The sequence below is a fragment of the Lepus europaeus genome, chromosome 3 (genome assembly GCF_033115175.1).
Source record: "Lepus europaeus isolate LE1 chromosome 3, mLepTim1.pri, whole genome shotgun sequence".
In the NCBI taxonomy this organism is placed as follows: Eukaryota; Metazoa; Chordata; class Mammalia; order Lagomorpha; family Leporidae; genus Lepus; species Lepus europaeus.
The window spans coordinates 86,779,559-86,792,718 of record NC_084829.1 but is presented as its reverse complement, the minus strand read 5'-3'; the positions used below and the strand labels follow the sequence as shown (position 1 = coordinate 86,792,718).

Here is a 13,160-nt window from a genome sequence, read left to right as displayed (position 1 = left end):
CAAAGTAGAACTCTAGGTAATTTCCTATCCTAATTTTCTGTTTCACATAAACCCCATGGTAAGCCAAAGCATCAATAGCCATCTTAAGGTAGTTTACATTATACAAAAATAAAAAGGAATATAGAATTCTTTTTTCTACGAGAATGGTATATATTCACTTTTATTTTTTTTAAAGCCTAGGTCTTAAGGTTTTACATTAGTGTTCAGAAAAACTGGTAGTTGTATTTTTGTGGGGTTTCCCCTCTTTTCATGTATTTGAAAGGTAGAAAAGCACAGGGCCGTGAGGGTCTCCCATCTATTGGTTCACTCTCCAAATGCCCATGACAGCTGGACTAGCTGGGAGCCTGGAACTCATTCAGGGTCTCCCACATGGGTGGCAGACACACAAGCACTTGAGCCATCATCTGCTGCCTCCCAGGGTGCACATTAGCAGGAAACTGGATCAAGGGGTGCCAAATTGGACTAGTGACTCCAATATTTGATGTGGGTATCCCAAGTAGAGATTTCACCACTTTGCCAAACATCTTCACCAAACTGGTAGTTTTTTTGGCAATAAAATATACATAGTGCACTTTAACTGTATAGAAGTTCATTTTCCTAATCTTATATAAATTCAAGTTGCTTGAATTTCCACAAACCCTCATATTTCTAATCTATTAAATGAGTATAAAAACCCAAAACTTAAAAACAGAAATAAAGGTGGTGAGTTTTTGGTATAAAACAAAAGAGGGAGTCTGGTGTTATGACATAGCAGCTTAAGCCATGACTGCAGAACCCGCATCCCATATGGGTGTTGGTTCAAGTCCTGGTTGTTTCACTTCTGATCCAGCTCCCTACTAACAGGCCTGGGAAAGCAACTGAGTATTGCCCAAGAGCTTAGACCCTGCACCCATGGGGAAGATCCAAAGAAGCTCCTGGCTCCCGGCTTTGGCCTGGTCCAACCCTGGTGGTTGTGACTACTTTGTGAGTGAACCAGCAGACTCATTGTCTCTTACTCTGCCTCTCAAATAAATAAAATAAATCTTTAAAACAAAAAAGACTTAGAAAATTAGAAGATACACAACCTAAGGCAATGTAAGCATTACATGGATCCTATTAAGAGTTAAATTGTGGGGCCAGCACCGTGGCATAGCAGTTTAAGCTGCTTTCTGTGATGCCAGCATCCTATGAGAGTGCCAGTTCAAGACCCAGCTACTCCACTTCTGACCCAGCTCCCTTCTAGCACGCCTGGGAAAGCAGCAGCAGATGGCTCAAATGCTTGGGCCCCTGCACCCACATGAGAGACCAGGAAGAAGCTTCTGGCCCAGCCTTGGCAGTCATTAGGGGAGTGAGCCAGCTAATGGAAGATCTCTCTCCCTCTCTCTCTCTGCCATTCAAATAAATAAAAATCTTAAAAAAAAAAAAAAAAAGTTACACTATGTCCCACCCCCTTACACCTCTACCCACAAATTCCTAAATTGAAGTTCTAACACATACTACTTCAGAATTATGACCTTATTTGGAAACGGATTTTAGAGAAAATCAAGCTCAAGTAAGATCTTCTTTCATATCAGGAACAGACACAGGAAGAAGAAAACCATCTATAAGCTGAGAAAACAAAGGCCTAGAATATATCGTTCCCTCAGAATCTTTAAACAAAACAAATTTTCTCGGTACCTTAATTTTGGACTTTCTAGCCTCCAGAACTGTGAAACAATAAATTTCTGTTTAAGCTAGAGGTATGTGGAACTTCTGTTATGATAGCCCTAAGAAGCTAACACAAATTGTGACATGACAGTTAGCAGACACCTTTGAAACAACTGGGGAAACGTGAACATTAAAAAACCTAACTATAAAAAAAGAATCCCTGATAAATCACATTTTGCTAAATTAAGAACTTTTGGGTAGGGGCCGGCGCTGTGGCACAGCGGGTTAACGCCCTGGCCTGAAGCGCTGGCATCCCATACGGGCACTGGTTCTAGTCCTGGCTGCTCCTCTTCCAATCCAGCTCTCTGCTATGGGCTGGGAAAGCAGTAGAAGATGGCCCAAGTCCTTGGGCCCCTGTACCCATCCATGTGGGAGACCCAGAAGAAGCTCCTGGCTCCTGGCTTCAGATTGGCTCAGCTCCAGCCACTGCAACCATCTGGGGAGTGAACCAGCGGATGGAAGACGTCTCTCTCTGTCTCTACCTCTCTCTGTAACTCTGTCTTTCAAATAAATAAAATAAATATTAGAAAAAAAAAAAAAAAAACTTCTGGGGCCAGTGTTATGGTACAGCAGGTTAAGCTGCTGCCTGTGATGCCACATCCCATGCTGGCACAGGTTCCAGTATTGGCTGTTCTGCTTCTCATCCAGCTCTCTGCTAATGTGCCTGGGAAAGCAGTAGAAGACAGCCCAGGTCTTCAGACCCCTGCACCCACATAGGAGACCCAGAAGCTCCTCACTCTTGGCTTTGGCCTGGACCAGCCTTGGCCATTATGGCCATTTGGTGAGTGAACCAGCAGATTAAGTTCTCTATCTTTCCTTCTAACTCTGCCTTTCAAACAAATTGATCCTTAAATGTGTGTGTGTGTGTGTGTATTTCAAATTTTCTATTCATTAAATACTAAATTTCAACCAAATGATAAGCATATACCATTACAAATACTAGCTATAGCTCACAAAAATAATGTGAATATTTGACAGAATATTTTTAATGTAACTTCCATCATTTATTCACCCAGTTTCTTTTTGCCCCCGTACAAACATCATGCTCCTCTCTAAGGAGACTCAAATATGTAAATATAAAATTGTCCCAACAATTCAGGAACCAATCTCATATTAGTTGCACTAGGTGAAATGATTTAGGTTAATGCACATGGCTATCTTTTGTTTTCTTGTTGTTATTTTCAAAAGGCATAAAGAATATTACTCTATAATACCAAATTGTGTATACTATGGGATTTTTGTCACTCATTTTCCTTCATTTATCATCTATCATGTGTCAGGCACTATGCTAGATGTTTGCAAAAATGATGGACACACAGACATGGTCCATATTCCATGAAGCTTATAGTTTAACGGAAGAGAAAAGATACTCATCAAGTAATTATGTTTGTGATTTGAAAAACTGCAAGTGTACATGAAACTATAAAAGACAATTTTGACTTTGTTAAAGAGAATAGGCAAATATTCCCTGTGAAAATGTTTTGAACCAAGACTGGAGAATGAGTAGATAAGGATCTAGCAGGTGGAAAGGAGCAAGAAAAGGCCGTGGAAAATAGTTCAAAGACACAGCTCATGTACATCCAAGAGACTGAAAGAATGGCAGAGCTAGGACAAAGTTATGATATTTAAGGCAAAGGTAAACAATGAAGGTAGTCTTGAGAAGTAATTTGGATCTTAGGGGCCAAGTTAAGAATTAGTCTTTTATCTTAAGAACAAGGAAGACATGGATGTGTTTTAATTTTTAAAAAGGAGGATATGAGGCAGGCTAGTCCTGCTAATGTGCACCCCAGGAGGCAGCAAGTAACAGAACAAGTACTTAGATCCCTGCCACCCACATGTGAGATCAGGACCGATTCTCAACTCCCAAGTTCAATATGGTCCAGCCCTAGCCACCGTGGGCATTTGAGGAGTAAACCACCTTCTTAAATGGATAAATAAAGATGGGTATGTGTGTTGGTGAGGGCCAGGGGTAACTTTGGGGACAATGAGATGTCCAGACTCGTATGATTCAGAACGTGTCCTGTGGCTGTAATACAAAGGGACAAACCAGAGGCTACAGAGCACGGATTGCAACACAAAGACTACTGCCAATTCAGGAGAGTAGATGGGCAATAATAAAAGTAGAAGTAATAGTTTCAGAGATCAAAAAGACATAAAAATCAACACGACATGAAAATGAATTGGATGTGAGGGATTATATTGAAACTCAAGCACCAGTGAGAACTCCTAGGTAGGATGACTCTGTCTCAGTTTGCCAAGCAATCCAAGTGTAATTATTGATAGCACTCCTTCCCATTCACAGAAGTATCCTGGTTTGGGTGATAAATTAAATGGTCACTTCCCAAGTCTCTAGCTTGCATTAACTGAATAAATGACAGGACAATCCACTGAGCTAGTGAACAACAGAAAAGTATTGATGATAAATTTATTTATTTTTGAATGAAACAGTTGTGAAAAACCTTTGAAGCCATCTATGTACAGATAAGAAATGGTTCTATATATAAATAGAACTGATCTAACATGGGTGAGATAACCTAAGAATACTGATGTAGAATAGGTTTAAGCTCTGAGGAACTTTTAACAGCTAAGCACAGAAGAATAAATCTCAGGCAGAAAACTAAAAATCATTAAATCACGAAAGCTAGAGAGGTAACTTTAAGGAGTCAACTGTGCCGAGCAGTGTGTGAAAGGACAAATTACACTATGAGACACAACTATTCGATGGACTTAGTGGCAGTCACTGAGCCAAAATGACAACTGCTATGGTAGATCAACACAGGCATAAGTCAAATTAACTTGAGTGAGCAAAAAGAGAAGAAATGGAAACAGCAAGCAACTTTAGACAACTTTTCAGAGGTTTGGCTATGGAGGAAAGGAGAGACAGAAACTTCTCTGAAGTAGAATACTATCCCCAAATAAAAAAGCAAAATTGAGAGAACATTCACTTAAGAGGAAAAAGAATGTACACCTGAGAGATGGTTTAAGGGCTAGTTATTAACAGGGTGTGGGCACAGATGCCATCTTGATATTGTGATAACTTGGGGGACCTAAAAGAACCCAAAACACCATCATCTTCTTGGGGACAAAGAATATCAGAGCCAGATCCCAGTGTTTTAGAAAACTGAATATATTCAGAAAGGTATGTGGTGATGTTCTATTAATAATCACAAGTTATTATGATAATATATAATATTAGTCATTACTCACATTAAAGCCTAAATATTTAAAAAATACATGACTCTCATCTTTCCACTAAAAGCTAAAAATATCTCACATATCAATACAAATTTAATTTACGACAGATTTATACCCCTCAGTTATACCTTTGGTGAAGATTACTTATTTCTTCATCTTTACGGTTTATTTCCACCCTGGCAGTTTTGATAAGTGCTGAAATATTCTTCTTAAGAGACTGGTTTTCATTTTTTAAGCTGAAATTCTAAAATACCATAACATATATATCAATAAAGGACATGTCTTCAGGGTCAACACTACAACTTACATTATCTAATAATTAGTGAATGCTAACTACATGATAGGCATCACAGATGTGCTTTATGTCATTCTAAAAAAAGCCCTGAGAGCTCGGTGTTGTGATGCAGGCAAGTCATGTGAGTGCCAGTTTGAGTCCTGGCTGCTCCACTTCTAATTGGGCTCCCTGCTAATGTGCAGGCTGTTGTGGCCACTGGGTAGTACACTAGCAGATGGAAGAGTTCTCTTTTTCTGTCTCTCCCTCTCTTCCTGTAACTCTGCCTTTCAAATAAATCTTACAAAAAAGAAAAAAAGACGTATGAGAAGCACAATTATCGCCATTGTACAGATAGGGAAGCTGAGACTAAGAGAAGATAACAGGCACTAGAAAAAGCTCACCTAAAGAACAACCACTTAAAACCAGGGATCACAATGAAAAATGAAACAAAAAGCAGGAAACAATATTCTGTTTGGTCATTATCCTGAAAATTGAAAAACAATAACAATTTTATTTATCAACTTATGTTGAATTTGTAGTAATTAATTCTCACATAAGCAAAGAATGAATGAAGAGCTGACCTTCTTTCAGAAGGGGAAAAGAAATACTCTTATCCCTGCCTAAATCAGAATAGAACATGATAGTCCTGATTTTATTTTTTTTATTTGAAAGGCAGAGAAAATGAAAGATTTTCCATCTGCTGATTCACTTTCTAAGAACAGCTGGGACTGGGACATGCCGGAGCCGGCAACTCTATCCAGGTCTCCCTCATGGGTGGCAGGAACTCAAGTACTTGAGCCATCATCCCCTGCCTGCCAGGGTGCACATTAACAGGAGGACAGTCGATCAGAACCAAAGTGGGACTCAAGCCTAGGCACTCAGATGTGGGCTGTGTGCATCACAAGAGGCTGCTTAACCAGCTTTGCCACAATATCTATCCTGACCATTGATTTCTGCCATGTATTCTAACAAAAACTGCGAAGGCATCACCATTCTTCCATTTGCTCCTCAAAACCATTCCCTCTTGAATCACCCATCATTAACCCTATTCATTTTCTATTACTTAATTATTAACTGGTTTAACAGCTCTTTCATTATCATTTAACAAATCAAGCAATTTTCCTATATCAATTTCACCAACTCAAGGAATAACCCATATTTTGTCAGATTTGCTAATTAATTTAATACTAAGAAAAAAGCTTCCTTATATCCTTATAAACTGCCAACAGTTTCACATTTTAATTACATATTAATGACAATTATTTTTAAAGTTTATTTTAAAAAGTTAACAAGGCAAAAGAAAAAAGTCATAGTTCTACCTGTGTCTGTATTTCCTTAAACTTTTTCATTAGCTCTTTCATCTGTTGCTGACACTTTCCATATTCTACCTGTAACTGTAAAATATAAAAAGGATTAATTTCAGCATTATTTTAAACAAAGTACTTTTTAACTTAAATGACATTTCACATTTCAAAGTATTTTAAGTTTTGTAAATCAATCCACTAAGAAGGACAGATGAAGTCTACTTCTACTAAGAGGTATTTAGTAAGAGTACTGGTTTTTAAAGTAGGGCCTACCAATAACACATTTTTTTAGTTTTACATTCAGCGTCCAAACCTGATAATTCAAGTATGGTAAGGAAGAACTCTGTCTCATTTAAATCTCAGGACATTTTGTGAAACATACAATAAAATTTAGTACTAATTATAAAAAGATAAAATTTTACATTCCACTGATTGCCTTTTGAGGTTTTACATATTCAGACACTTAAATTTAGTCAAGCAAAACTGTAACTAAATTTAGACAAATTCAGAAAACAGTCATTTAAAAAGCAGGTCTAAAGGCAGAAACTAATATTTTCTCAATCTGTGTTTTAGTTCCTAAAGAGTATTTGTTCAATAGTTAGCTGCTGCCTGTTCTTCAGGAGCTACAAGAGTAATTAACTGTCCTTAATAACTGTGGCAATCCATACATCATTATATGTTGCCTCCTTTGCAGTTCCTTCTTCAGTCAGGATCTCTTCATATAAATCCAAGCAATTTCTGGATGGTACACAGGATTTGGAAGTGCTGTCTAAAACAAACAAAAAGCTCTTATACTGAAGTATTTGTTAAGATTTTGATGTTGTGTCTATCTCATTTTTCTCAACCTCCTACATTTCATTCAAATCTACACTGATATCACAGATGACAGCCAAAGTGTATCTAAAATGGTTGTGTCAACAAATTAAGTGTGATGATTCTATCTGTTCAAAACATCGAGAGATCTGATTATGGGAAAAGTTTCAAATTTATGATAAGTCCTTAGACTCTACTCATATCATTTTTACTAATACATTTGAAAATACTTATTATACATAAAAATTGTTCTAATTTCATACAATCTGTGACAAAACAAGTAGTAATATATGTTCAGATGCCAGCGTTGGTTGTATTTCAATGGTACCAAATATTTTTTCACCAGATCTAATTACATCTGAGAACTAAATGAGTAACAAACCTGTATGCTAATGTGTTTTATTGATCAAATAATTAAGAAAGGTAAGAAAATAATTACTTGAGCTTAATCATTTCAAAGAATGGGCAAAATGTTTAGAAGCTATGAGTTTTATCAGCATTTAGTAACAACAAAACAAAAACAAATGGACTAAACAAAAACAAAATTATTTTTATCAAATTTACATACCAGAAACAGCACTGTCCAACCCAGCATATATGTCCAATGAGCCTTCATCATTATTTTTAAGAGGAGAAGCTGCAAAAAAAGCAAAGACTCATTAAAATTGACTTTATGCAATCATGTTTTCCCACTCTTACTCTGAAGGACCAGAAAAAGAGACTTGATTAAGTTTTACCTGCAAAAAAAGAAACAAACTTTTCCACATACTTACAAACAGGAAGATGTTGGTACAGAGATTTATGACTTCACCACTGGCATCAGAAGAGGATGCCAGTGGTGCAGTGTTGAAAAAGCTCCTGGCTCCTGGTTTAGATCAGCTGAGCTCCAGCCACTGCGGCCATTTGTGGAATGAATCAATGGATGAAAGACTTATTTCCCTCTGCTCCTCTGTAATTCTTTCAAATAAATAAATAAATCTTAAAAAAAAATAAATAAATAAAAGATTTATTTGAAAGGCAGAGTTAGAAGGAGAGGAGAAGAGAAAGAGAAAAAAAAGAGAGAGAGCAATCCTTCATCCAATAGTTCACTCTCCAAACAGCCGAATGGCCAGGGCTAGGTCAGCCAGAAGTCAGGAGCTTGGAATTCCATCCAGGTCTCCAATGTGGATGGCAGGGGCCCAATCATTTGGGCCATCTTCCACTGTTTTCCCAGCACATTACCAGGGAGCTGGATAGAAGTGGAGCAGCTGGCACTCATATGGGATGCCTACATCACAGGTGGCAACTTAATCCACTGTGCCACATAAATCAAATTTTTTTAAAACAATATTTATCTGACAGGCACAGAGACTGAAAGAGAAAGACAGATAGATCCAATCTGCTGGTTCACTCCCCAAAGACCCACAATGGCCAGGACTGGGCCAAAGCTGGGAGCCGGAATGCAATCCAGGTCTCCCACATGGGTGGCAGGAACCCAATTACTTGGGTCATCACCACTGCAGTGTCTATACTAGCAGTAAGCAGGAATTAGGAGCTTGAGGTAGGAATCAAACTTGAGCACTTTTTGTAATTTAAAGTGAATTTAGAGGCCAGCGCCGTGGCTCAACAGGCTAATTCTCCGCCTAGTGGCACCGGCACACCGGGTTCTAGTCCCGGACAGCACGCCGAATTCTTTCCCGGTTGCCCCTCTTCCAGGCCAGCTCTCTGCTGTGGCCCAGGAAGGCAGTGGAGGATGGCCCAAGTGCTTGGGCCCTGCACCTCATGGGAGACCAGGAGAAGCACCTGGCTCCTGCCATTGGATCAGCGCGGTGCGCCGGCCGCAGCACGCCGGCCGCAGCACGCCGGCCGCAGCGCGCCGACCGCAGCGGCCATTGGAGGGTGAACCAATGGCAAAGGAAGACCTTTCTCTCTGTCTCTCTCACTGTCCACTCTGCCTGTCAAAAAATAAAATAAAATAAAGTGAATTTAGAAAGAAAATTTAAAGTAGTACTTACCAGAAAAGGCATCAAATAAACTGGTTCCATCACCATTGTCATCATCTGCTGCCATGATTCTATTTCCTTTTGACAGTCGCCATCTAAGGTATTAAATATAAAATATAAAATGTCTGTTAAAATTAACTTCATAATTCAGAGAATAAACTTAGATTCAAGTTAAAAAAGCAACTTTCAAATTTGGACACACTGAATAAGTTCACTCTATCATCCTTAAAAGCAAACTGATAATATTACAAGTCTAATATTTCCTGGAAGTCAAAACTATAAAGCAAAATTTAAAACTTATAATATCAGTAAGTCATTTAGAAGGAAAATGATGCTACTGGGCTGGCTCTGTATTATAACAGGTTAAGCTGCTTCCTGTAACACTGGCATTCCGTTTATTTATTAAAATAAATAAAATAAATCTTAAAAAAGAAAATGATGTAATGTTATAAAACAGACCAAAATACAGATTAACTTCTGCACTAAAATAAAAACCAACACTACTACCACCAAATAATAAACAATATTAATAACAAATACTCATACAAATAAATCAGAGCTAACAAATGGACAAAAGACAGAGGATTCATTTAAAAACTTTTAAAACTAAAATATGCCTCATTTCACTAATAACTAAGGAAAAGCAAATTGAAACAATAGGGTACCATATTGTATAGAAAAGCAATGGTGTAGAGGCCGGCGCAGCGGCTCACTAGGCTAATCCTCCGCCTTGCGGCGCCGGCACACCAGGTTCTAGTCCCGGTCGGGGCACCGATCCTGTCCCGGTTGCCCCTCTTCCAGGCCAGCTCTCTGCTGTGGCCAGGGAGTGCAGTGGAGGATGGCCCAAGTCCTTGGGCCCTGCACCCCATGGGAGACCAGGAGAAGCACGTGGCTCCTGCCATCGGATCAGCGCAGTGCGCCGGCCGCAGCGCGCCTACTGCGGCGGCCATTGGAGGGTGAACCAACAGCAAAAGGAAGACCTTTCTCTCTTTCTCACTGTCCACTCTGCCTGTCAAAAATAAAAAAAAAAAAAAAAAAAAAAAAAAAAGAAAAAAAAAGAAAAAAGAAAAGCAATGGTGTAGGGGCCAGCATTATGTCATAGCAGGTAAAACTGCCACCCTGCAACTCCAGCAGCCCTGTGGGTGCTGGTTTGAGTCCCAGCTACTCCACTTCTGATCCAGCTTCCTGCTAGTGCGCCTGGGAAAGCAATGGCAGATGGCCCAAATTCTTGGGCCCCTGCACCCACATGGGAGAGCCAGAGGAAGCTCCTGGCTTTGGTCTGACCCAGGCCTGACCCTTGTGGCCATTTGGGGAGTGAACCAGCAGATGGAAGATTTCCCTCCTTCTATGGCACCCTCTGTCTATATAACTCTGTTTTTCAAATAAATAAAATAAATATTAAAAAAACAACAAACAACAACCACACTATAAAAAAGAAAAGCAATGGTGTAGCCCTTGCCTACTTAAGAAAGGCCTGCTTTTAAAGGCCCTTGGTTGGCATCTTGGGATTTGGACCTTAGGAGGGCTCTCACAATTCCTAAAACTAATACAAAAGTGATGTACTGGGGCCAGCGCTGCAGCACTGGCATCCATATGGACACTAGTTCAAGTCCTGGCTGCTCCACTTCCAATCTAGCTCTCTGCTAATATGCCTGAGAAAGCAGCAGAAGATGGCCCAATTACTTGGGCCCCTGCAACCATATGGGAGACCCAGATGAAACTCCTGGTTCCTGGTTTGGCCTGGCCCAGCTACAGCCATTGCAGCCATCTGGGGAGTGAACTAGCGGATGGAAGACCTCTCTCTCTCTCTGCCTCTCTATAACTCTTGCAATCCAAACCAGGAGCTAGGAGCTTCTTCTGGGTCTCCCACATGGGTGCAGGGGCCCAAGCACCTGGGTCATCTTCTGCTTTCCCAGGCCATAAGCAGGGAGCTGGATTGGAAGCAGAGCAGCCGGGACTCCAACTGGCGCTCATATGGGATGCTGGCACTGCAGGCAGCCCCCATGGTTTACTGTTAATTGGATCTCCCTGGCCCTCACTCAAAGGCTACTTTGTCTCTTTACCATTAAAAACTCACATCTAAAGCATTTCACAGAACTAAGATTACTACAATTCAATAGCACTAACTAGTTATAGATGCCTTTTGGGCACCTATAAAAATGTATTTACTTTCCGACAGTTCTGAATTCCTAGACATCAGTAGCTTATTTTCTGTAACTGCACTAGCAGTTTGTATTAAATTGTTGATAGGCTAAAAGAAGAAAGTAACAGATTAAGAGCAAGGACTGCCACAAAAAGTAGGAGTACTAGATCAGATTTGTAGACTTCCCTGCTGCCCCCTCAGTGTTTGAAAATCAGGAACTGTTTGCACTAAAATACGAACCAAAAGTTAGCAGTAAGACGTTAAAGTTAATAAAGACATTCCTAGTAAGTCCAAGACAAAAAGACAACATCCTTCTATCATCATGTTTACTTCCTGGTAACTTTTTTTTTTTTTTTTAAGATTTATCCATTTATTTTAAAGGCAGAGTGACACAGAAAGGTGACACACAGAGAGAGAAACACAGAGGAAGAGATCTTGCACCCACTGGTTCACTTTCCAAATTGACACAACAGCTAGAGATGGTCAGAACTAGGAGCCCAGAACTCCATCCAGGTCTCCCACATGGGGGACAGGGTTCAAGTATTTGGGCCATCCTTGCACCACTTTCCCAGGCACACTAGGAAGCAGCTGGATTGGAAGCGGAATGGCAGAGACTTAAATCTGCTTTCTGACATGCGATGCCAGCATCAAAAGCAGTGGCTTAACCCACTCTGTGCCATAATGCCACTCCCCCATCTCTCTTTTTTTTTTTTTTTTTCTAATTTTTTTTTTTTTTTCAATCAGAAAGGCAGAGTGACAGAGAGGGTGAGAGAGAGATCTTCCATTCACCATCCACTCCTCAAATAGCAGCCAAGATGGACTGAGTCAGGCTGAAGCCAGAAGGCAAGAATTCCATCCAGGTCTCCCATGTGGGTGGCAGGTACCCAAGTATGTGGGTCATCTTCTGATGCTTTCCCAGGTGCAATAGCATGGAGTTGGACCGGAAGCGGAGCAGCTGGGACTTGAACAACCATTCCCATGTGAGATGCAGAAGCTGCAAGCAGCAGCTTAACACAGTACCGCTTAACATCAGCCCCTTGATTATCACTCTTCTAAATTTTAGCCATTGTAGTAAGTGATGAGATCTCAGCATGGTTTGAATGTTGTGCTTCCCTAATTTTCAGTGTTGAGCTTCTTTTCATGTATACAATAATCATTGTGTATCTTTTAAAAGTACATTCTGGGGCTGGTATTGTAGCACAGAGGATTAAACTGCACTGCCTGCATCCCATATCATAGTGCCAGTTTGAGTCCAGCTAGTCAGTCTGGTCCAGCCCTGAGTATGAATCAGCAAATGGAAGATCTCTATCTCTGTCATCCTCTTTCATACTTAAAAAAAAAAAAAAAAGGGAAATCTGAATTTCAGAAGTATAACTCTATTTAAGAGGAAGAAAAATATTAGTTTCAAGGGCGATAAAAAAAAAAAGGCTATTAAAACAGTGCAAGACTGGGATCGGCGCTGTGGCATAACAGGTTAAGGCCCTGGTCTGCAGCGCTGGCATCCCATACGGGCGCTGTTTTGAGACCCAGCTGCTCCACTTCCAATGCAGCTCTCTGCTATGGCCTAGGAAAGCAGTAGAAGATGGCCCAAGTCCTTGGGCCCCTGCACCTGAATGGGAGACCCAGAAGAAGCTCCTGGCTCCCATCTCTGTTCTGTTCACCACTGTATCTCCAGTACAGAGTCTTGTAGGTTGGTAAGTAATAGAATATTTTGGGGGCTGGTGTTGTGGGGTTGTGGGTGAAGCTTCTACCTGCAACGCTGA

At 40.3% G+C, this 13,160-nt stretch overlaps 1 protein-coding gene across 4 annotated transcripts in view; it reads right to left on the bottom strand.

Annotated features, from left to right (window-relative positions):
* The window catches only part of CASP8AP2 (caspase 8 associated protein 2), a 29,804-nt gene that overhangs the window by 13,374 nt on the left and 3,270 nt on the right, over window positions 1–13,160 (bottom strand). For all 4 annotated transcript variants that reach the window (XM_062186510.1, XM_062186509.1, XM_062186511.1 and 1 more), the window contains exons 2-6: window positions 9,267–9,349; window positions 7,841–7,909; window positions 7,128–7,228; window positions 6,475–6,549; window positions 5,010–5,125 (exon numbers count right to left, since the gene is read on the bottom strand). In XM_062186510.1, coding sequence (XP_062042494.1) covers window positions 5,010–5,125; window positions 6,475–6,549; window positions 7,128–7,228; window positions 7,841–7,909; window positions 9,267–9,321 — 416 coding nt within the window. In that variant the 5' untranslated portion in view covers window positions 9,322–9,349. The remainder of the gene's footprint in view (window positions 1–5,009; window positions 5,126–6,474; window positions 6,550–7,127; window positions 7,229–7,840; window positions 7,910–9,266; window positions 9,350–13,160) is intronic.